This window comes from Bos indicus x Bos taurus, chromosome 18, assembly GCF_003369695.1.
Source record: "Bos indicus x Bos taurus breed Angus x Brahman F1 hybrid chromosome 18, Bos_hybrid_MaternalHap_v2.0, whole genome shotgun sequence".
NCBI lineage: Eukaryota > Metazoa > Chordata > Mammalia > Artiodactyla > Bovidae > Bos > Bos indicus x Bos taurus.
This window is the reverse complement of record NC_040093.1, coordinates 46,680,156-46,703,310: the sequence shown is the minus strand read 5'-3', so window position 1 is coordinate 46,703,310 and position 23,155 is coordinate 46,680,156. Positions and strand designations below refer to the sequence as shown.

General features: G+C 50.2%; 1 protein-coding gene across 3 annotated transcripts in view; it reads left to right on the top strand.

The window, feature by feature from the left end:
• NOD2 (nucleotide binding oligomerization domain containing 2) overlaps positions 1-22,707 on the top strand; it is a 34,270-nt gene extending 11,563 nt beyond the window's left edge. For 2 of the 3 annotated variants that reach the window (XM_027513614.1, XM_027513612.1), the window contains 9 exons: positions 70-1,885; positions 7,093-7,176; positions 7,387-7,470; positions 10,411-10,494; positions 12,437-12,520; positions 13,545-13,628; positions 15,424-15,507; positions 19,006-19,089; positions 20,556-22,707. In XM_027513614.1, coding sequence (XP_027369415.1) covers positions 90-1,885; positions 7,093-7,176; positions 7,387-7,470; positions 10,411-10,494; positions 12,437-12,520; positions 13,545-13,628; positions 15,424-15,507; positions 19,006-19,089; positions 20,556-20,628 — 2,457 coding nt within the window. In that variant the 5' untranslated portion in view covers positions 70-89 and the 3' untranslated portion in view covers positions 20,629-22,707. The remainder of the gene's footprint in view (positions 1-69; positions 1,886-7,092; positions 7,177-7,386; positions 7,471-10,410; positions 10,495-12,436; positions 12,521-13,544; positions 13,629-15,423; positions 15,508-19,005; positions 19,090-20,555) is intronic. The other variant, XM_027513613.1, reaches the window with a different exon arrangement.
• Positions 22,708-23,155: the final 448 nt, after the last annotated feature.

The following is a 23,155-nucleotide window of genomic DNA, read 5'->3' as shown; positions in this document are numbered from 1 at the left end:
AGCCCACCCCTTATCAGGTCCCATTTTCACCATGGTCCCAGCTCCTCGGTTTCGTCTTCTGTCTTCCAGATGCCGCCTGTAAGAAGTACATGTCCAAGCTGAGGACCGTTATATCAGCTCAGTCTCGTTTCCTGAGCACCTACGATGGAGCAGAGAATCTTTGCCTGGAAGAAGTATATACAGAGAATGTTCTGGAAATCCAGATGGAGGTGGGCATGGCTGGACCTTCGCAGCAGAGCCCTACCACCCTAGGCCTGGAGGAGCTCTTCAGCACCCGTGACCATTTCAACAAAGAGGCAGACACTGTGCTGGTGGTGGGCGAGGCGGGCAGCGGCAAGAGCACGCTCTTGCAGCAGCTGCACCTGCTCTGGGCTTCCGGGCGGGCCTTCCAGGAATTTCTCTTCGTCTTCCCATTTAGCTGCCGGCAGCTGCAGTGCCTGGTGAAACCGCTGTCCATGCGGACGCTGCTCTTCGAACACTGCTGTTGGCCCGACCTTGGCCCCCAGGACGTCTTCCAGGTCCTCCTTGACCACCCTGAGCGCATCCTCTTAACCTTTGATGGCTTTGATGAGTTCAGGTTCAGGTTCACGGATCAGGAGCGTCACTGCTGTCCGACCGCCCCCACGTCAGTCCAGAGTCTGCTCTTCAACCTTCTGCAGGGCAACCTGCTAAAGAATGCCCGCAAGGTGTTGACCAGCCGCCCCAGCGCGGTATCGGCGAGCCTCCGAAAGCACGTGCGCACGGAACTCAGCCTCAAGGGCTTCTCGGAAGAGGGCATCGAACTGTACCTGAGGAAGCGGCATCGCGAGCCTGGGGTGGCCGACCGCCTCCTCTGCCTGCTCAGAGCCACCTCGGCCCTGCACGGTCTGTGCCACCTGCCTGTCTTCTCCTGGATGGTGTCCAAGTGCCACGAGGAGCTGTTGCTGCAGGGCCGGGGGTCCCCAAAGACCACCACGGATATGTACCTGCTGATCCTGCGGCACTTTCTGCTGCACGCCTCCCCGCTACCCTTAGCCAACCATGGCCTGGGACCCAGCCTGATTCAGGGCAGGCTCCCCACACTCCTGCATCTCGGCCGCCTGGCTCTCTGGGGCCTGGGCACATGCTGCTACGTGTTCTCAGCCAAACAGCTGCAGGCGGCACATGTCGACAGTGAGGACCTTTCTCTTGGCTTCCTGGTGCTTGCCAAGAGGGTTGTACCTGGGAGTACAGCCCCCCTGGAATTTCTGCATATCACTTTTCAGTGCTTCTTTGCTGCATTCTACCTCGCCCTCAGTGCCGACACCCCGCCATCCTCGCTCAGACATCTCTTCCAAGATCACAGGCCTGAAAGCTCGCCACTGGCCAGGGTGCTGCCCAAATTGTTCCTGCGGGGCTCCCGATGCAGAGAGGGCAGCGTGGCTGCTTTGCTGCAGGGGGCCGAGCCGCACAACCTCCAGATCACAGGGGCCTTCCTGGCGGGGCTGTTGTCACAGGAGCACCGGAGCTTGCTGGCGGAGTGCCAGGCCTCTGAGACGGCCCTGCTCCGGCGCTGGGATTGTGTCCAGCGGTGTCTGACCCGCAGCCTCCACGAGCATTTCCGCTCCATCCCACCCGCCTTGCCGGGTGAGGCCAAGAGCATGCACGCCCTGCCTGGCTTCCTCTGGCTTATCCGGAGCCTGTATGAGATGCAGGAGGAGCGACTGGCGCGGGAGGCCGTTCGCAGGCTGAACGTTGGGCACCTCAAGCTGACCTTCTGCGGTGTGGGCCCGGCCGAGTGTGCTGCCCTGGCCTTCGTGCTGCGCCACCTCCGGCGGCCTGTGGCCCTGCAGCTGGACCACAACTCTGTGGGCGACATCGGCGTGGAGCAGCTGCTGCCTTGCCTGGGTGTCTGCAAAGCTCTTTAGTGAGTGATGCTGGGTGATGCTGGCTGGGCACTGTGGGAATGCTGCCATCCTGGTGCAGGTAGGGGAGCCCCCTTTATGCTGGGAGCCAGGAGTCCAGGCCCAGCCCCTTTTCTGCAAAGACCTAGCGGAGATCCCTCCTCAGTCTGCACCTTAGATTCAACTTATGATAAGGATAGTTGAAATTCATGGAATGCCCCGTGTGCCAGGCACTGTACTACACTTTCCCCAGAATTGCCTCCTTTAATTTATTTTAAAATATTTTTTGCTCTGTGAGGCAAGTGGGATCTTAGTTCCCTGATCAGGGATCGAACCCACATCACCTGCATAAAAAGCACAGGGTCTTAACCATGGGACCGCCAGGGAAGTTCCAGAATTACCTTTTAATCCCCACAGCCACCCTGGGCTCTAGGAAGGGATGGTATTATCCCCGTGCTATGCATCCTTAGTTGGTTCAGCTGTGTCTGATTCTGTGACCCATGAACTGTAGCGGGCCAGAGTCCTCTGTCCATGGGATTCTCCAGGCAGGAATACTGGAGTGGGTTGCCATGCCCTCCTCCAGGGGATCTTCCCGACCCAGGGGTTGAACCCACGTCTTATGTCTCCTGCATTGGCACTGATGCCACCTGGGAAGCCCTTATTATCCCCAGTGTCCTTGATTTGAGGCTCTGAGAAGCAAAGTAACTTGTCCAAGATCACACAGGAAATGGCAGAACTGAGATTCACAATTGATAGCTTTCTCGTTACCAGTCTCTGCTCCCCACAAGCAACCTGTGTTATGGATGGGCTTCAGGGGCGCCATGGCAGCCTTGAAGTCACAGGCAAAGTTTGGTGTAATATGTGTCTGTATTAGGAACTACCCTCAAATCAGAGGTGACTACACCCCATGAGAGATTGCATTTTGATTTTTAAAAAGTTATTTATTAATTTATTCTTAATTGAAGTATAGTTGATTTACAATATTGTATTTGTTTTAGGTATACAGCAAAGTAATTAGTTATATACACACACACATATATATATGTCTATATATTTTCCTATTTTTTTCCATTCTAGTTTGTTATAAGATATTGAATATAGTTCTCTGTGGTATACAGTAAATCCTTATTGTTTATTTTATATTTGGTAGGGTACTTCCCTGGTGGCTCAGATGATAAAGAATCCACCTAGAATGCAGGAAACCCAGGTTCAATCCCTGGCTTGGGAAGATTCCCTGGAGGAAGGCATGGCAACCGACTTTAGTTTTCCTGCCTGGAGAATCCCATGGACAGAGGAGCCTGGTGGGCTACCGTCCATGGAGTTGCAAAGAGCTGGGCACGACTGAGCAACTAAGCACAGCACCCAGCGCAGCACACCTGTTAATCCCATACTCCCTTGAGAGTCTTCCAAGTCCCAGTGAGATGGAAATTTGGAGACCCAAGAGATAGACAGTGGCCACAGAGTTCCACCAGCTTTTTACTTCTTTATGTAGTGGAGACATTCTAACCTGGCCCTGCTGCTCTCAGCCCCCGTCTGAAGTTGTGAGCTTTCCCGCTTAGGAACGTCTGTGCCCCGCCCCCATGGGCCTCTCTCCATCCACGGGCCAGATGAGGGCAGAGAGGTGCCCAGGTCAGGTGGCCAGCATGCTGCAGGCTCCCAACTTCCCTTCCAGCCCTGAAAGGGGATTTCTGCTCCCTGTTTTAAACCTCTGAGAAAGCAGAAGTTGTAGCTTAAACTTAAAATCGACTCGCAGCCTCTCCAGGGCTTTATGTCTACTGTGGGGTACCTTATATTTACCTTGAGCAAGGAACAATCCTCTCCTTGACTATATTACGGTGGCATACCTTTCCCTGGACTAAAGCAGGGAGACTTTTTTCTCTGTGGAGCAAGTACCTAGATATGTATTAGAAACTGTGTGGTGGCTTTTGTTATCAGGACATATTTCTAAATATAATAATAATGTAGCATATAACATATCACAGAGAGTTGATATGTGTATGTGCTGTGCGGTTCTCAGTCTGTTCAGCCGTGTCTGACTCTTTTTGGCTCTCTGTAGCCCACCAGCCTCCTCTGTCCATGAGATTCTCCAGGCAGAAATACTGAAATGGGTTGTCATGCCCTCTTCCAGGGGATCTTCCCAACCCAGGGATTGAAGCCATGTCTCTTAAGTCTCCTTCATTGGGCAAGCAGGTTTTTTTTTTTTTTTTTTTTAATCACTAGCGCCACCTGGGAAGCCCCTAATATGTATGTGATACAGTTAACATATGTGATAAATATGAATATATAGGGAGGAAGCTGTTGGGTGATTTGAGGAGAGTTTAATAAAGGGAAGCTTACAAAAGCTTGGGCAGGAGTTAGGAAGAGCAGAGAGGGATGATGCAGGCTCCTGGGGCTGGGGGTGGGGTAGGGATAGGGCTGTTAGCCTCCTTAGGCCTGAATGTGAAGAGCCGACTCATTAGAAAAGACCCTGATGCTGGGAAAGATTGAGGGCAGGAGGAGAAGGGGACAACAGAGGATGAGATGGTTGGATGGCATCTCCAATTTGATGGACATGAGTTTGAGCAAGCTCCGGGAGTTGGTGATGAACAGGGAAGCCTGGCGTGCTGCAGTCCATGGGGTTGCAAAGAGTCGGACACAACTGAGCGACTGAACACCAGCAACAAGGCCTGAAGGGGTGGGGGTGGGTGAGTGGTTATTGGCTGAGAGGTGGGTGTGGAGAGGGCTGCCTGGAAGGATGGAGGCTGCAGCAGCCTGGAACGGTGAGGGCTGCAGGTAAACCCTGGACCTTCCTCTCCTCCTCACTCTTGCTTTAACCCACAGGGAACCCCCAGTCAGGGTGTCTATAGGAATCAGCCCCCCAGGACTAACAGCCAGGTGGAGAAAGGGAGAGTGGGTCTGGCTGTGTAGATGGATCATGACAGCACAATTCTCTAGTTCCTCAGGAAGGAGGAATCATAATTTTTTTTTCACTCAGGAATTTTGAGACCTGTCTGTGGGAGCTGTTTTCCTGATAGAAATATGAATGAGCATTTGGATAGTGGACCCATAGTTCTTGAAGGGGTCCTTGGACCCCCAAGAGGTCAAGAACCTCTGGTCTGGATGATCCACAGTAGATGGATCCCTAGGATGAATGGACCCCTTCTCCTTGGCTGGGAAATGTGACTCCCACATGGCCTGGAAGGGTTGGGTAGAGACAGGGCGCCTGCCTCTATTTTCAGAGAAATGTGAGGGTGGGCTGGTTCTAGTGTTCAGACCAGAGTGTGCAAAGGGGGCTTGTGGCAATGCAAGTTCTTGGGCCTGTTCCCAGAATTCTCATTCTGTAGGTCTGAGGTGGGGCCCTGGAGTTTAAGTTTTTAACAAAGTGATTCTGCTACAAGAGCTTCAAGGCCATACTATGAAGACTGCAGGTCTGTGGGAACCAGCTTGAATTTCCATTAGCAGTGAAAGTCCCTGAGCAAGTTCCACCACACTTTGCCCTGCACACACTTAAGTACTGAAACTGCCATCGTCATGGGGGAGAGGCGGGTAGCAACCGTGAGCCTGCTGAGTGGGCATTTCCTGTGTGTAGAGGGACAGACAGAGACAGAGAGGGAGTGAGGGAGGCGGGCAGAGAGGGAAAAAGAGACAGAGACAGGAGGGAAGGAAGTGGGGAAGAGAGAGAAAGGATGAGAGAGGGAGGTTTCTCTCCCACGGCGCCAAACTGTGTCTCTCCCACTCCAAGTTGTTTCCATGCCAACCGAAACCCTCAGGCTCCAAGAAGCCCCTACACAAGGTGCCCCGTGCATGCAGATTTCTTGAGAACCAGTTCTGACTCTAGGGCCATGGCTTTCAAAGTTTTCGGACCACGACCCCACGGTGAAGGAGAGTGTAAGCGAGCACCCAGACATGTCAAACTGAAATTTCACAAAATGACTTTCTCTTACTAACCCTGGCACACTTTGCTCTCTTTTTCCTTCCTGTTCTGTTTCCAGTTTAAGAAGGCTGCTCCAGACCTTCAGAGTTGATTTCATGACCCACCCATGCATGAATCTGACCTGAGAGCCCTGAGCAGGCTGTAAGGGAGAGGCCACGTGACGTTGTGGTTTACAGGAGACTGTGGAGCCAGAGCGACTGAACACAACACACACACACGCACACACACACACACACACACACACACACACACACACGGAGCTGGAACACCTAGGCTCCAATCTTTTAGCCCCTGTGCAACCTTGGTGAAGTCACTTCGCTTGCTGGGCCTCAGCAAGTTTTCTTCTCTCTCATGAGCATCATAATAGTACCTACTTCATCAGATTAAAGAGGATTAAACATCAGTACTATTGGGCAGTGCTCCATACGGATGAGCGATCAGATTACAGGTAGCTTTCACTCTGTGCCGGGTGCTCCCAGGGCTTTATGTGCACTGTCTCTTTAAATCCCCACCAGAGCCCAGTGAGGCTGCTTTACCTTCCTGACTGTCCAGGATCAGAACTTTCTTTGAAGGACTCCAGAGAGCCTGAGGTGTTAACCTTTAAGTCAGGCCCCAAGCTGACCAAAAGATGCAGAATCACGGGTACAGTGAATAAAATACACGGATCCCTGAGCCCCGCCTCACACTTGCAGACTCACCAGCTCTGGGGAAGGGGCCAGAGAGTCTATTTTAGGAGCACTATATGACTGATCTTGTGACCAGGTGAGCTTTGGGGAACACCGTTCCCAAAGAGAAATGTTGGAAGGGACCTGCCAGGCAGAGGCTGGCTTGCAGGAGTATTGACATAGGGTGTGTGCTCACTTCCAAAGTCTTAGCCATTCTTGTCTGAATTTCCATCTGGTCGCCTGGATGGTGGTAACCACCATAACCCCCAGCGGTGGCCTGTCTAGTTCCCCGTGCTTTCCCCATGTTCCTTCTCACCTCGGAACTTTCGCGATGCTCCTTTCTCTTTTACAGAGCTGGAAACAGTGCCAGCGATTAGGTAGGGCCTTCCTAAGGATTCCAGTGTTCTTTAGTAGAGACTCTGGGTCCCCAATTCCAAAGCCCTCCACCCCACCGAGCGTATGACATTAGTACCCTGGCCAGGCACAGGGAGGGTGTCCACTTTTCTGGGGTGCTCTGTCCTTGTGGCATTTCTCAGAAGCTTAGAGGCTGGCACTTCGGGGTTAAGCAAAAGTCTCTGTGGGGGTTTTGTCCATTTTTTTCCCCTCTCTCATTGGCTCTGTGTTCAGATTTCTTTATTTTGTCTTTGTTTAGCTTGCGAGATAACAACATCTCAGACCGAGGCATCTGCAAGTTGGTTGAACATGCTCTTCGCTGTGAGCAGCTGCAGAAGTTAGCGTAAGTCAGGCTGTGGACATTGGGCCCCATGTCCCCAGACTCAGCCCAAGCCATGCCGCCTGGGCAGCAATTGTGAGCGAGTGATGGGCTGGGATGTTTGCATGGCCAGAGGGCACAGGGGACTCCTGAGGGAGCCAGTGACCCAGGGTTGGGGTGGTCACTGTCCACTATGCTTTATCTCCATGTCTCTTCTCTCTCGGAACTTTCCAGTCTTTTCAACAACAAGTTGACCGATGGCTGTGCACACTCCATGGCCAGGCTCCTTGCGTGCAAGCAGAACTTCTTGGCTTTGAGGTGAGCCTGGGGCTTCCCTACTCCTGGAGACTTTCGTCCCCACAACTGAGTCAGTTTGGTCTGGTCTCGCCCCATAATGCGCATATGACCTCACCTCGCTGAAAACAAGGACAGTGTCTCATTCTGAACAGGGCTTCACTGATGCTGTGACCTCCCCAGCAAACTCTGGACCAATGCTGCTGAGGCTTCCTGCCCTTTGACCTTTAGCTCCCAGGACTGAAGAGGGTTTCCAGGACCTTTTTTCTTCCTTGTGTCTCAGAGTATCACTGGCTCTCTGGGGCGATCCATTCCCTGATTGGTACACTGAGCACGCGTTGGGTCGGGGTAGGAATGCAGCAGTCACTTGCCACCACAGAGGCAGACGGTTGCCAAAAAGCTCTCAGAAAGTCCCTTTATTGGTGGGTCCAGTGCTGAGCTTCCCTGGTGGCTGACACAGTAAAGAATATGCCTGCAATGCAGGAGACATGGCTCCAGTCCCTGTGTTGGAAATGTCTCCTGGAGTAGGAAATGGCTGTCTACTCCAGAATTCTTGCCTGGAAAATTCCGTGGACAGAGGAGTCTGCTACAGTCTGTGGGATCGCAAAGAGTTGGACAGGACTGAGCAACTAACACTTTCACTTTCTAGCCTGGAAAGGCTGAGTTTCTGCTGCTCCCCACCCTCTCAGCCTCAAGTGGAATCTCTTTCCCATCTGACACCATTGCATCATCCCCCCAGCTGGTCCATGGGTTGGCCTGGCTTCTTTTTCCCTTTGAGATGTTCTTGCCTCCTGGGTTTATGAGGCAGGGTTGTTGTTGTTCATTTGCTAAGCTGTGTCCAACTCTTTGTGACCCCATGGACTGCAGCACGCCAGGCTTCCCTGTCCTTCACCATCTCTTGGAGTTTGCTCAAACTCATGTCCATTGAGTCTGTGATGCCATCCAACCATCTCATCCTCTGTCACCCCCTTTTCCTCCCGCCCTCAATCTTTCCCAGCATCAGGGTCTTTTCCAGTGAGTCAGCTCTTCACATCAAGTGGCCAAAGTATTGGAGTTTCAGCTTCAAAGTGAAGAATTGCTTCCATGCATTTGGGGATGAGCTGCCATTTTAAAATTGTTGACTCAGTCTCAGGCAGGGCCACTGAGGCCAACACCAGAGGCACCATTCTGTACTGAGGACTCTCTTCTGCCTCCACCACCTGCTACCCTCAGCTCAGGAAGCCAAGAGCGGCTGTGGCCAGAGCTGGGCTGGTGCAACCTCCAGGGAGGGCTGTAGGGTAACAAAAGGTGCTGCTCCCAGAACTTGAGAGATCTGTGTTTTGGGTTAATATAGCATCTCAGTGAGAACACAGGACTCTGCAGCCAGACTGACCAAGGTTTGGATCCAGCATCCCTGAGACTTGAATCCTCATTAGCTGTGTGACCTTGGGTCACACAGTCACTTCTGTTTTCTGTGTCTCTGTTTTCCCTTCTATAAAATGGAGAAAGTAATTATAGCTCATAGCTCATAGGTAGTTGTGATGATTAGAAAGTGAAAGTTGCTCAGTCATGCCCAACTCTTTCTGATGCCATGGACTGTAGGTCATGGACTTCTCCAGGCCAGAATACTGGAGTGGGTAGCCTTTCCTTTCTCCAGGGGATCTTCCCAACCCAGGGATCGAACCAGGCTCTCCTGCATTGTAGGCGAATTCTTTAACAGCTGAGCTATCAGGGAAGCCCAAGAATACTGGAGTGGGTAGCCTATTCCTTCTCCAGGGGATCTTCCCGACCCAGGAATCGAACCAGAGTCTCCTGCACTGTAGGCAGATTCTTTACCAGCTGAGCTACCAGGGAAGCCCTGTGACGATTAAGCAAGTTAATATACATAGAAAGCTGGCACAGTATCTCAGGTTCTTTCCATAGTGAACTTAGTGCCCGAGAGATGGTGGATAAATCATATAAGTTCTCAGCATGTTGATCCTGTTTGTCCAGTCCTCCAAGGAGGGATTAGATACTCAACAAATTTGCTGGGGGAAATGCCTATGGGGGGAAATTGGGGAAGGGAGCTGGAGGGGGAGGCTGGGAGAGCCGCAGGTCTGACCCTGAGGGAGGGAGAGAGGAAAGGAAGGGTTGTTAGGAGGAAGCATCATAGACCCCAGTGCAGCTTGGGGAGAAGACAGAGGCTGCTGGGGAGTCCTCCAGCCAGTGTGCCCGACAGAGGAGGCTCAGGTCTCCCAGTCCTTGGCTGGCAGCAGCCCGTGGGAAGCAGGCCTTGGGGCAGAGGGGGCACTGGACTTGCCAGCACAGCAACTGGGGCCTTTGGTTACCCAGGAAGGGCAGAGGTCTGTCAGCTTAAAGTGAATGAAACTTCTCTGAAAGATGAAACTGGCAGTATTATTCCAGGAAGCCTGGAGCTGTGGGTGAGAGTTCCGGGGACCTCCCTGAAACTCTCTGAGGTGCCCAAATTTTGCTGAAACCCCCTCCTCCACCCCTGCCCGAAGGCTTAGCAGGATCCTTTTCTTTCTTTTAGCCACCAGAGCCCCCCTACCCCTCAGGCACTTTCAAAACAGGTAGATGCCACCTGCAGCCACCATGGATGGGGCAGGCTGCGGGAGGAAAGCAGGGTCCAGCGCCCGCCCACAGTCTGAGGAGACGGTGGAAGAGTGAGTCACTCCCTCCCTGGGAAAGCCGCCTCCCTGGACTGTTGTGGTTCCTGCTCCTACCTGTCACACTGCTTTGCAAAACAGGCCCTTCCATGCCTCTCCCTTTGCTGGTGGAAAATGAAGTCGCAGGAGCATTCAGTGAGCCCCCTGAGCTGCAGCAGCACACACCGCGTCTCCAGCTGGAATTGGAGGACTGGTCCCTGTTTCTCCGTCCGGGCCACACTCCCTGTGCACCCCACTCCCCAGACCCAGGTCTGGGGGAGCAGTAAGGGTCCTCCTGCCCTGCCCTCTGTCTCAGTCTCTCCTCTCTCTTCCCTTCCAGGCTAGGAAACAACCACATCACGGCTGCGGGAGCCGAGGTGCTTGCCCAGGGGCTCAGAACTAACAACTCCTTGCAGTTTTTGGGGTAGGTGGGATTCTGGGGCAGAGGGGCAGCATGCAGGGGTTGGGGGCTTGCGAGGATTTAGGAGCGGGTGAAACCAATTCTTCAGCCCCAAGATCTCTGAGACAACCCCCCAGCCCCCGCCTCCACCCCCGGCCCAGGCTGCAATGGGGAGGGAGAGCGTGGGCGGCCCTTGTTGCCTCTGCCTTGCTTTTTGCTCAATAAACAGGAAGCTCAGGATGTCAGGGTTGGGGGAGGGCAGAGCCCACGAGCAGTGGCAGGAAGCCCTCTGGTCCTCCAGAGCGCTGGAGCTGTGTTTCTTACCTTGGTCTATATGTGGGAACCACTGGGGAGCTCCTGAAGAAGGCCACTCTCTGCCCCAGGCTAATTAAATGAATTATCTACATGCAAGGTCTGGAATCAGTAATGTAAAAAAGCTCCCCAGATGATGTGTAGCTTGGGGTGAGAGCCAAGGAAAGAGCAGGAAGTAGGGAAGTTTGGACCCTGGACCTTGGATGGGAGGAGGCTGCACCAGGTCCTACAGAGCCCTGGCTTCCTGTGGGGTCATGCCAGGCAGGGGAGAGGGGTCAGACACAGGAGGGAAGGGCAGTCCGCAGACCTCAGAGCCCCCGAGTGGGGTTTTCTCTGTTTGCTGGGCAGACAGGGTTGTACCTGTCTAGTCCCCTGGAGGCTCTTTCCTGTCCTGTTTTGCCCTGGTGTAAACCAGGGTCTATTTGAAAACAAAACAAAACAAGCAAACAAACAAAAAAATGGGGATTTTAGAACCCAAGACTGTAGGAAGAATGACTTTAGGACCTGGGTGTTCCAACCCATTTTACAGGCAGGCAAGTTGCCCACCGGCTCTGTTTGAGCCCCGAGTGGGACTGTGTTGCTGGAGAGATAAGACCGTGTCCAAAATGTATCAGTAGCATCACAGAGTCTAGGAGAGGGTGGCCTCGGCCCCACTGAGCTCCTTCCTTCTTGAGATCACATCTGGGGTGTTTAGCTTTCAACACCTGTTGATGAAGGTACCTGTCTGGGCTTGGTCTTGTGCTAAAACCCCCAAGCACTCTCACGTGATACAAACTATTATGTAACTTGCTTTTTTTTTTTCTTAACATTGTATTTTTACACATATTTTGTTCATATCACATGACCTCACTTTTAAAAAGAATAACTGCTTAGTATTCCAGTGGTTTGATGTCGTGAAGTGTTTAGTTGGTTTCATGCACACTTTAGGTTGTGCGCAGGGTTTTTGCTATTACAGTGTCGCACCCTGGAGTGCAGAGTGGTGCTGGCATGGGGCCAGAGCTCATTAAGTGTTCACCTTATGAGTGAAAGTGCAGCGAGCATCCCAGCCCTCTCTGCCCATGTGGGCACCTCCAGGTCCTTCGTAACTTCCCACATGGGAAATAGCCAGGTGCCAAAGTATGAGCTGGGCTCCATCTTGGAAGGGGGTGTTTCCCAATTAGGGTGGGTCTGAGGGGGAGGAGCCAGAAGGTGAAGGGGGCTGGAGGCTGCGAAGGAATGGGGATGTGACAAAGGAGCAAGAGATGAAGAACCGGTGTGTGGAAGAAGAGTTCGCCTTGTTCTGGGTGGTCCTAGAGGTGGCTAGGGACTCGTGGGTGGCAGTGAGCAGAAGCAGGTCTAACCCAATGCCAGGGAAAATGTCACAACTGTGAATTGGCATTGAGAATGAGTTCCCCGTCCCTGAGACTATGCACTGGGTGGACCTCTTAACTATTTTGAAAGTCTGATTTAAAGAAACTAAAAAGTCTAATTGAAGTTTGGCCATCCCTCCAAAAAGATGGAGGCAGGCTCACTTTGCTGGGACCTGAGTCCCCCTGAGGCCTTTCTGGGACTGGGGAGTCCTGCCCCTCTGCCTGGGGCTGCAGAGAGGAGGGGCATGTGTCTCGAACACAAAGCAGGTTCTCACTGACACTGTTTACTCTGTTGAAACTTTCAGGTTCTGGGGCAACCAGGTGGGTGACGAGGGGGCCCAGGCCTTGGCTGCAGCCTTGGGTGATCACCAGAGCTTGAGGTGGCTCAGGTAAGCCTCAGAGTTCGTCCCGCAGTTGGTGGGGGAAGCCAGTGTGAGGAGGGAGGAGCTTGGGCCAGTTATGAAGGTCTGTGAACTTTATTTTCACCTGCTGTGTTAGACAATGGGATGAGAAGGAAAGAGCACTGGAGTTGAAGTCAGGACACCTGAGTCTTTCTGGGTGTCTTTGGATCCCTTTTCCTCTCAGGGGTCTTGTTTCCAGTCTGTACTCAGAAGATCTTGGGCTAGATAGGATAGTTTAGTTGCTCAGTTGTCTCCTACTGTTTTTGATCCCGTGGACTGTAGTCCGCCAGGCTCCTCTGACCATGGGATTCTCCAGGCAAGAATACTGGAATGGGTTGCCATTTCCTCCTCCAGGGGATCTTCCCAACCCAGGAATTGAACCTGGGTCTCCCACACCTCCTGTCTCCTGCATTGCAGGCGGATTCTTTATCCACGGAGCCATTGGGGAAGCCCTGAATCAGATACACTTTTTAAAGATCATTTTTTAATTTAGACTGTCCTGGATCTTTGTTGCTTTTCTCTAGTGTAAAGAGCGGGTGCTGCTCTCTAGTTGCAGTGCGTGGGCTTCTTGTTGCGGTGGCTTCTCTTGTCGTGGAGCACGGGCTCTAGGGCAAATGGGCTTCAGTAGTTGCTGCACGTGGGCTCAGTGGTTGTGGCTCCCGGGCTCTAGAGCGCAACCTCAGTAGCGGCACAAGGGCATATGGGATCTCCCTAGACCAGGCATTGAACCCGTGTCTCCTGCATTGGCTGGTGGAGTCTTTAGCACTGAGCCACCAGGGAAGCCCTGGATCAGCTACACTTTATCTCCAGAGTCAATTCCAGTCTGATAGTGGGAGCTGCTTATTCTAAAAAACTGCTTCTGGACTTAATGAAAAAGAGCCCTGTAAACGATTAGTCTGAAATGGAGCAGGCCAGGACTTGTGGCAATGTGTGCCATGCATTTTGCCCTTCTTGAGTTATCTTTGAAGTCCCTCACTGCTCTGACATATTTTTGTTTTTTGACGACATCCAGCCTGGTGGGGAACAACATTGGCAGCGTGGGTGCTCAAGCCTTAGCATTGATGTTGGAAAAGAATATGGCCCTGGAAGAACTCTGGTGAGTTTAGGGGATTCATCTCTCTAGGGAGGCAGACACTAGCCTTTTTTCATTCTCTGGCCTCATCTGTGGAAGCTGATGTGTGTGTAAGACCAAGATGGATGACTGCGTGATTGGGTGATTGTGTTTGTCTTTGTCCTAAGTGGCATGAAGCTGATAGAGCCTGGCTAATTCTTTTCATTGAATTTTTCAAGCCAATATGATTGGTTTGTTGGTTTGTGTGCTTCCTCCATGGCTTATAATGGTTCAGAGCACAGAGTCTGGAATCCAGCAGGCTGAGCTTCAAGTCCTGCTGTGATCTTAAGCAAGTTAAGTAACAGGCTCTGAATCTCAGGCTTCTTACCTGTAAAATGAGAGTATGGATGCTTTCAACTATTAAATACTTCTGTAAGAATTTAATGAGATAACACCTGTAAGTAGCTTCGTACAGTGTCTGGCATATGTGGAAGCGCTCCATAAATGTGAAATTGTAATAGGATAGTGTCTCAACGGACATGAACTTGAGCAAACTCCAGGAGATAGTGAAGGACAGGGAAGCCTGGCATGCTGCAGTCCATGGGGTCGTAGAGAGTCAGACCCGACTTAGCAACTGATCAACAACAGATATTTCTACTACTCTTGCTGCTACTGCTACAATGATTGCTGCTGCTGCTGCTACTAGTGTTTTGTTGTTTCAATGTGAATGTGAGTGCCTAAGAACACTGGATATGAGAGTCAGGGTCATGGGCAAGGTGGAGTAGTTTGGGGGAGGTAAAAAGATGAGCCATAAATCATATTTATCCTGATTCCAAGCTTTCCATCCTTTAGATGCCACTAGTCTAGGCTTCTTATGACATATTCTGGGCAGTTCCAAATTGTATCAAGGAGATAAAATGCTGAATGTTTGATTTTTTTTCCAGGAAGCATAAAGGTACTGAAACCTATTGAGCACTGCCACAAAATGGATATTGCTGATGGTCCTTGACTGTCAGTAGGGCTCACTAGCTTGGCCAATGTACCATTGAGTATATCCTGATTAGCTTGGAAATCCTTGTTAGGGAATTGCCTCACTGCGAATGTATTGGTTATGACTACATTAGGTTGTATGAGATGGAAAACCTCCATCTAAAGTGACTTAAATCAGTAAAGAATTGACTTTTTTAAAAAATGTACATGCAGTTTGAACGTAGGCAGCATACGGCTGTTACGGCAGCTACATATGGCCAGCGGGAATCTGGACTCTCTCATTTTGATCTGTTACATCCTCAGCATGTGGCTTTGTTCTCATGGTTGGTTGCCTCGTGGTTACAAGGTGGCTGCTGCAGCACCTGCAGCACTCCTGTATTTCAGTTTCAGCCTCTGTATCTAGGAAGGGCAACAGCCTGGGTCTCTCCACTTTAAAAAGCATTCAGAGTCCCCATCTGTCAACCTCTCCTTATGTGTTGACGGCCATGTGGATGTCCCTTAGCCGACTCTGGCTGTGGTGGAGAGTGGGAAGTGTAGTTCTTTCACCAAGCACATGGCTGCTCCAAATGAAATTAAGCTTCCATTAAGAAGAAAGAAGCAGAAAATGGATCTTGAGTCACTATGACATAAGGGAACTTCTGTGGAGGAGCCCTGGGGCAAATTCTTTCCCAGAGATGTCCCAGAAATTGAGGACCCTTACACTTTGCTTGACCTGTTTTTACTTTATTGGTTTTCAGATGTTGGATATTCTTAATTGGCAGGGGTGGGGCACATGGGTTCATCTTTATTGGCATCATCTTATATAATACATGTTGCCAGTCAACTGGGTTTTCTCCTTTATTCTTGCCAGCCTGGAGGAGAACCACGTCCAGGATGAAGGTGTGTGTTTCCTCGCCAAAGGACTTGCAAGAAACTCAAGTCTGAAAGTCCTGAAGTAAGGAATCTCTAAGCAAAAGCTAGACAGTAATGATCGCCCTTGAGAGGGGATGTTTCTGAGTAAGAAATCTGGGTGGTTTCCCAGCCTGGCTAATTCACACAAGGTGGCCCCCTAGAAAACAATCTTTCGGGGTCCTCCCAAATGCAGGCAGGGGGTAGTGAAGTGAAGCTAGGGAGGGAGAGTAACCAGAAAAGGGTGTCATCAAGCTGGTGATCACTGGGGACCACTGGGGTGCAATCCTGTGGGCACGAGGCAACAGGGGTATTTATCTACCAACTGTCTCTCCTTCATGTATTGAGGCATACTTGTGAGGATATTTGTTTTCCGGTGCTTCTGGCTTGCCCTGACCATGGTTAAGCATGTTCTGGGGGTCCACAGAAAGATCTCCTACAGAGGGTGGCAGTCTCCCCAGGAAGCAGCCCTCAGAGTTAGAGGTGAGAGCTGAGGGAATACGGGTGGGCTGCCCACAGCATCTGCTCTGTGGCTTATAGGACATGCCCTTTTGCCTCTCCAGGGGTCTTCCCTCACTCAGACAGGAGATTTCTGATGGTCATCTCCAGTAGTTCCTCTTGGTGTGTGATTAATATATAGACAGGCATTTTTTGCTTTTACTCATATGTGCATGCATCCATTTATATATTGATCCAAGAAATGTTTCTGGAACACCCACTCTGTGCCAAGCTCTGTTTGAGGCGCTGAGAATAGAGGGATAGAAAGGCCCTGCTCACACAGCTCTTAAATTTGAATAGGAGACACAGATAATGAGCAAGTAAACAAATACATTTATCTTAGTAATATGCTCTCTCAAGAGAATTCAAGAGAGAGATGACAGGAGAGGACAAGGTAGCTGCTGCTGGGCAGGGCCTCTGAGAAGGTGACATAGGACTTGAAACCTGAATAATAAGAAGGGGCCTGCCATGCTGAGATCTTAGGGATATGCATTCTAGGTGGGCAGAACAGCAAGTGCAAAGGCCCTGTGGCAGAAACAGGCTTGGTGGTTTTGAGAACGGAAGGAGGACCTGTGAGGTTGGACTATAGTGGATGGTGGAGTGAGGCAGAGATGGGAGGAGCCGGCCACAGCAGCCTTAGAGCCCTGGGAAAGAGCTCAGAGTTTATTCTGAGGGTGTTGAGGAGCCTTCGGGGGGTTTTAATGAGGGCAGTCATGTAATCTGATTCATATCATCCAAAGATCATGCTTGTTGCTTTGTGCAGAACAGGTGCAGGGAAGGTAAGATGGAAGCAGGGAGATCAGCCCGGAGACCCCTGCAGTCTTCCAGGCCAGAGATGGAGCCTGGGTCAGGGTGAGGGAGGGAAGCAGGGCACAGGAGCTTGGGAAGCTCCCTTGGGGGACCGGGAGAGTGGTGGCAGGACCACTGGTGGTGAACTCGGTGGGCAGAGACGCATGGCACAGGGAGAGGGATGGCAGACGTGAGCAGGAGCCCGGCCAGTGGTCACCACAGGCTCATGGGACACCACACCAGCCATGCTGCCAAAGGTCTCATTTCCCAGGGACATCAGGGCACCAACAGATGGCTCCTTTCTCTAGAGGAGAATGGCCCCTGCCCTGGCAGACATGGCCCGGGGGAAACACTCGCCTCCCGAGACAGGCAGACAGCTGCCTCTGGGAGGGCGGCTGCTTCGCTGCCAGCCTGCCATCCACTCTGGCAGCTCTTGTTTGTGTTGTTCCACAGGGGCTAGGAAATTGCCAAATGTTTGGGGAAAACACTTCCACTCATCACGTGGGTGACGCTGGGGCTCGGGGGGCCCAGGTGAAACCTGGGTTTATCTGAGCTGGATGCCAGGCTTTGCACACGGTGAGGGGCCCTTGGCGATACCTGGTTGATGATTGACCAGGTGCAGATGAGGCAAACTTGTCCTCCGTCACTGTCACAGACTTACCCTGGTTGACCCCCACAGGTGGCAGGCAATGGCAGCCGCTAGGCCCCACGCTGCCTCGGTGGGAGTCTTATAATTCAGCAACGCTAAACTGTATCCTCCTCCACTGTTTCCCCATAAAAATTGAGCTTCTCACTGATCTTAAAAAAAGAAAAGCAAAGCCTACATCCTTCTTCTTCTAGGCATAATCTCTGCCAAGCGTTGGTTAAGAGCACAGGTTCTGGAACCTAATGGCTGGGGTTTGGCCCCAGCTCCACCATTACCAACTGTTCCTACTTGGACTGGTAACTCAGTTGCCTCAAGTGTAGACAGGGTAATAATTGAACCCTCCTCACAGGGTTCCGAGCATGCACAGAGGTGATGTAGGTTATGAGCGGTGCATAGTAAGAGCTCAACAGATATTGGCTGATGTTATTATTAGCCCTGCCTTAGGTCAGTGTCTCGGAAGTGCCTTCCCCCTCAGAAGTCGAGGGGGAAGCCAGGTAGTGCAGATTATCTGGAAGAACAGCTATGAGCAAGAAGACGGGGCAGGGACCCTTGAGCTCTCTGTGCGATACAGAAGCGTCCTGCTAGCTGTCTGTTTAGTTCTTGTACTCCATAGTTGCTTTAACAATGCTGTGTAAGTCTCTGCTGTACAACAGTGTGAGTCAGCTGTTTGTATACAGGGCTTCCCTGGTAGCTCAGCTGGTAAAGAATCTACCTGCAATGCAGGAGACCTGGGTTTGATCCCTGGGTTGGGAAGATCCCCTGGAGGAGGGCATGGCAACCCACTCCTGTGTTCTTGCCTGGAGAATCCCCCTGGACAGAGGAGCCTGGTGGGCTGCAGTCCATGGGGTCACAAAGAGTCAGACATGACTGAACAACTAAGCCCAGCACAGCATGTGAAGCTGCTCAGTCGTGTCCACCTCTTTGCGACCCCAGGGACTGTAGCCTGCTAGGCTCCTCCGTCCACGGGATTCTCCAGGCAAGAATACTGGAGTGGGTTGCCATTTTGTACTCCAGGGGAAACTTTCCAACACAGGGATTGAACCCAGGTCTCCCGAACTGCAGGTAGGCTTTTTACCAACTGAGCCACAAGGGGCTCCACAGCATAGCCTATGTATACATATAGTTCCCCTCCCCTTGAGCCTCCCTCCGCTCCCCAATCCCACCCCTCTAGGTCATCACAGAGCCCTGAGCTAAGCTCCCTGTGCTATATACCAGCTTCCCACTTAGCCATCTGTTTAATTCTTATACTTCATGAGGTGGGTACTCTTTTAGGTCCCTTCTACAGGTGAGGAAATTGGGACTCATCTGCTTGAAATGAAAAAAAGTAGTAGTGTAAGGTGGATTTGAGCCCTGGCACTAAAATGCATGTATTTTTATTCCTGTGTTAGCTCCTTCCTAAGAGAGCAACTACTTAATACCCATCTGGTGAATGGAGGAGAGAGGGGTACATTTCACTTTGTGGATGAATTCATTGGGAATCTCAGACAGGAAAGGGACATGCTGAAAGGGCAGGTGGGCTTCAGGAGTCCAGCTCCCAAAGTCTCCTTTAATTGAATAGACTAGCCCAAAACCAAGCATCCTCAAAGTTCACCATTCTATCTTCCTCTCTAGGCTGTCTAACAACCACATCAGCTCCCTAGGGGCAGAGGCCCTCCTGCGGGCCCTTGAAAAGAATGACACCATTCTGGAAGTCTGGTAAGATCCTGGGCAGGCCTCTTTAACCTCTCTGAGCCTCAGTTTTCCAACGTATAACTTGAGGTGAAGGGAGAGAGGAACTTTAGAATTTCTAAGATCCCTTATGGCTCAGACCTCTAGTCCTGTTCTGCATGGGATGAATCTGGTTCCCTGGGAAAAATGTCTTGTTGTTTTTAAGCAGGGACCAACTGTCTCGTTTTTAAATTGTGTTTGTTCAGAAACATCTCTGTTCTTGGCAATCGTGTGGGATTGGCAGTGTGGTTAAAAAGGGAAACAGAAAGGAACTCCGTTCCTGCCCCCCACCGGCCATTACATCTGACTTCATGGGTCAGGGCAGCTGTATGAGACTCTCTGCAGTTTTAGGTGGATGTTACACAGTGTTTCCAAGCCTTTTGTTTGTAACAAAAAGCCATGTTCCTTCATGTATTTGAAAAAGGTATTGCATCACAACTTCAAAGATTTCTCCTTCTTCTTCCCAGGGATCTATTTATCGCTCAGATAATAGAAAGATTTCCCCTGATTTAACATTTTATGAGTGAATGTCGCTATATATGTTTCAGGCACTGAGCTAGAAATCAATATTTAAAAATGAAGACATTTCCCTACAGTCTTTCAGAGGTTTCTCAAAAAAGCTGGCAACCCTGGGCCCTGATTTAGAATGGCAGTAATTAAGCAGAGTAGAGACAAGCTGACCCCATTCAGCCAGGTAGACCTTCTCAGGCTCACCCCAACCCCATTGAGTTGATTGTCTCAGGCCAGTCCCCTTTGGCTGCTGTATAGTACATGCCTCATCCCTGAGAGCTCCTGAACCCTGCTTTAAATATGCAGATTTGTCCCTCTCTGAAAAAGCAGATCAAGGCAGTAGCAACTGTAGCTATCAAATGATGAAGTTAAAAATAAAGGCTTCTAAAAATCTGTCCTGCGATAGAGAGATTTTCTTTTCTATGCAATTGTGTAATCCCTCTAGGCTGTGAGGGCCTCGATCTTGGGTAGAGAGTGGATTTTTTTTTTTTTTTTAAACCATTGCACAATTCTGAGAAATGTCACATTCTGTGCCCAGGGGGAGCAAACCGACATCAGGTTGGTATTTTAAGGGTTCTGATGTTACTGGCAGAGCTTGGGAGGACATTGGGACTTGCTCATTGCATTCTTGACAGCTTCTGCTGTTGCCTTAAAAAGAATGGCCGGCCTTGAAGAGTCAGGGCTGGCTGGGCCCAGTGTGGACTCTGCAGAGTCATGGAGGCTTGTTAAATCATGCACGGTGATTCATGAGCTGCCCTGGCTGACAGAGGGTAAAACCTGCACAGACAGCTCTCCCAGGAGAGCTGCAGCTGGGAGGTGGTGGGGGTGTGGGTGGGGAGGGGCAGGCCATCCAGGCACAGGTTTACAAAGCAGCATCTTCCCGATCTAAAGCACAGCTCTGGTCCAGTCCTCACTCAAATCTCTCTTTGCTTTATCCCTTTCAGGCTCCGAGGAAACACTTTCTCTCCGGAGGAAATTGAGAAACTCAGCCACCAGGATACCAGACTCTTGCTCTGATGTTTCCAGGCCAGTGTTCAGCTCAGTGTGTTTGGGAGGAGGCCATTGGTTTGGATCCCAGGATGGGACGACATCTGAGCACAGCCCACTCAGATGGAACCTGGATCTGCCCAGGGCCAACCCAATAGGTCACCTTTGTTCTGGCACAGGAAAGCACATCAGTGCCTTGTGGAGTAGACTTCACTGAATCCCAACTTTGCCATCAACTTCTTGCCAAGATTCAATCCTGGGATGTTGAAGAGGGGCAGCCTGCCTGTACAGGATGGGGCTGGTCTCAAGTCAAGCTGACATGCGTCAGGGAGGCCCATGGATGCCACTGAGTATTTATGGGTGTGGAGAGCTCCCCACGAGGAGGGATGCTCGGGAAGTAACTGTTTGCTTTGTCTTAGCTCATGGTCATCCATCAGGTTGAGTGGTTCGTCCACTCATCCTGGACCCTACACATGGCACTTCCTCTGTGGTTGAGATTCGGAATGTAGGCATTCTCACCTTTGATCTTTCCCTTGTACCCTGGCCCTGCTCCCACCCTCCCATCCGCCTCAACCCTCCCCCCATCCAGGGTGGGAGGGGCTACAACTCACCCTGCTCTCCTTCTGGTACTTAGGACAGTATTGAAAGGGGACAGGTGACATACATGTGTTCCTCAAGACATTCTAGAGTTTCAAGAAAAATATGACTGCCCAGCAACTGGACTTTTATTTCCAGTGAAATCAATTACTCTTCAGTTAAACCTTTGGGAACAACTCCGTATCCAAATGCAACTTTTAAAACTAACCTAGGCCAGAATTTTGAACAGCCCCACCAGGTCTCTGAAGCCTGTGAACTGAACTCTGGCAGCAGACTTCCAAAATATATTCATAAGAGATGGTTTGGTTTTGTTTGTGCCAGGCCACTTTAGGATATAAAGTTATAGATCAAAAGTTTACAGGGCAAAATCAAAGGCCCTTCCTTACAAAACAAATGTTTTTCTCTGAATTTTTCAGAAGCTTCTGTAAACTGTCAGGTACTGTGCAAGTGTTATTATTTCAACACTGTTATTTGTGAAAAACTGGTTAATGTTTATAAACCACTTTGTTTTATTCTCCCTAGTTCATGATTTTATAAAAAAAAAAAAAATGACCATGAATGTTATGCTGTAAATAATCACAGAAGATAAAACTATTGAGTCACCAGAACTATCTTCATTGTGACCAAACACAATGAAGTATTTAAAAATACTCTGAACATTATCACATATTAAAGCACAATATTCTCCTTGAAGGGAGGAGACATGATGTTTCAACCAGATAATTGATTGCTTAAGGCACAAGCAGTGTTTAGAAATAGCCTCGCAATCAAAACACATTTGGCTTCAGTTTAGAGAAGTCTAGCCCAGCGTGGAGTTGTAAGTTATAGAGGAACCTCAGTGTCCCAGCAGAAACACAGATGAGAGAGACGCAAGCAGGCCCCTGGGCCTCCCTCCATTCTCTCCAAGTGTCTCCAGGGGAGAAGGATGGAGAAGACTGGGGAACAGTTCTCCTCTGCAAGCAGCCTCGTGGGTAGGCCTTGGTGAAATAATTCTTAGCTAAATTTAATTAGCAAGGACTCAGGTGGCTGCTCATCAAGGTGGATTCGGCTTCCTTGAATGGTTTCCTGTGTGTCTGGTTGGTTAAATACTGTGGCATCTCCCTGGGCGCCTCCCCAGTAAGGGCATGTGTGTGGGTTCTCTTCATTTGTTTGAATTTATTTTATTGAGGTATGGTTGATTTACAGCGTTGTGTTAATTTCTATACAGCTGAATGATTCTGTTATACATATGTGTACATACTCTTTTTCCATTATGCTTTTTCACAGGATAAACTACTCATAGTTCCTTGTGCTATACATTAGGACTTTTTTATGTATCCATTCAATATATAATACATTTGCTAACCTCATAATACATTTGCTAGCCTCAATCTCTTACTCCATCCCTGCCCCACCCTCTGCCCACTTGCCAACCACAAGTCTGGTCTCTGTGTCCTTTGTCTGTTTATGTTTTGTAGATATGTTCCTTTGTGTTACATTCTAGATTCCATTAATAAGTGATATCATATGGTATTTGTCTTTCTGACTTACTATGATAATTTCTAGATCCATCCATGTTGCTGCAAATGGCATTATTTCATTCTTTGTTATGGCTAATATTCCACTGTGTATATATATCACATTTTCTTTATCCATTCATCTGTCAATGGACACTGAGGTTGTTCCCTCATCTTGACTATTGTTCACAGTGCTGCTGTGAACATAGAGGTGGGTTCTCTTCGTTGGTGGCATCAGGTTTTGCCCAGACCATTCTTTCGAATAGAGAAGGTCAGGAGGAAGATGGAGGGAGTCTGCTTTCTCAGAGGATTAGACAGAGCAGCCTGTTTGCATGTCACCATCTTGGATTACAGATTCATCTGAACAAAACAGACAGACACCATGCCTATCCTCTGGGTACTGATGGGGAGGGGAAAGGGAGAGGCAGGCGGAAAACAAATAAGCTGGAAAATATGTAAAAGAA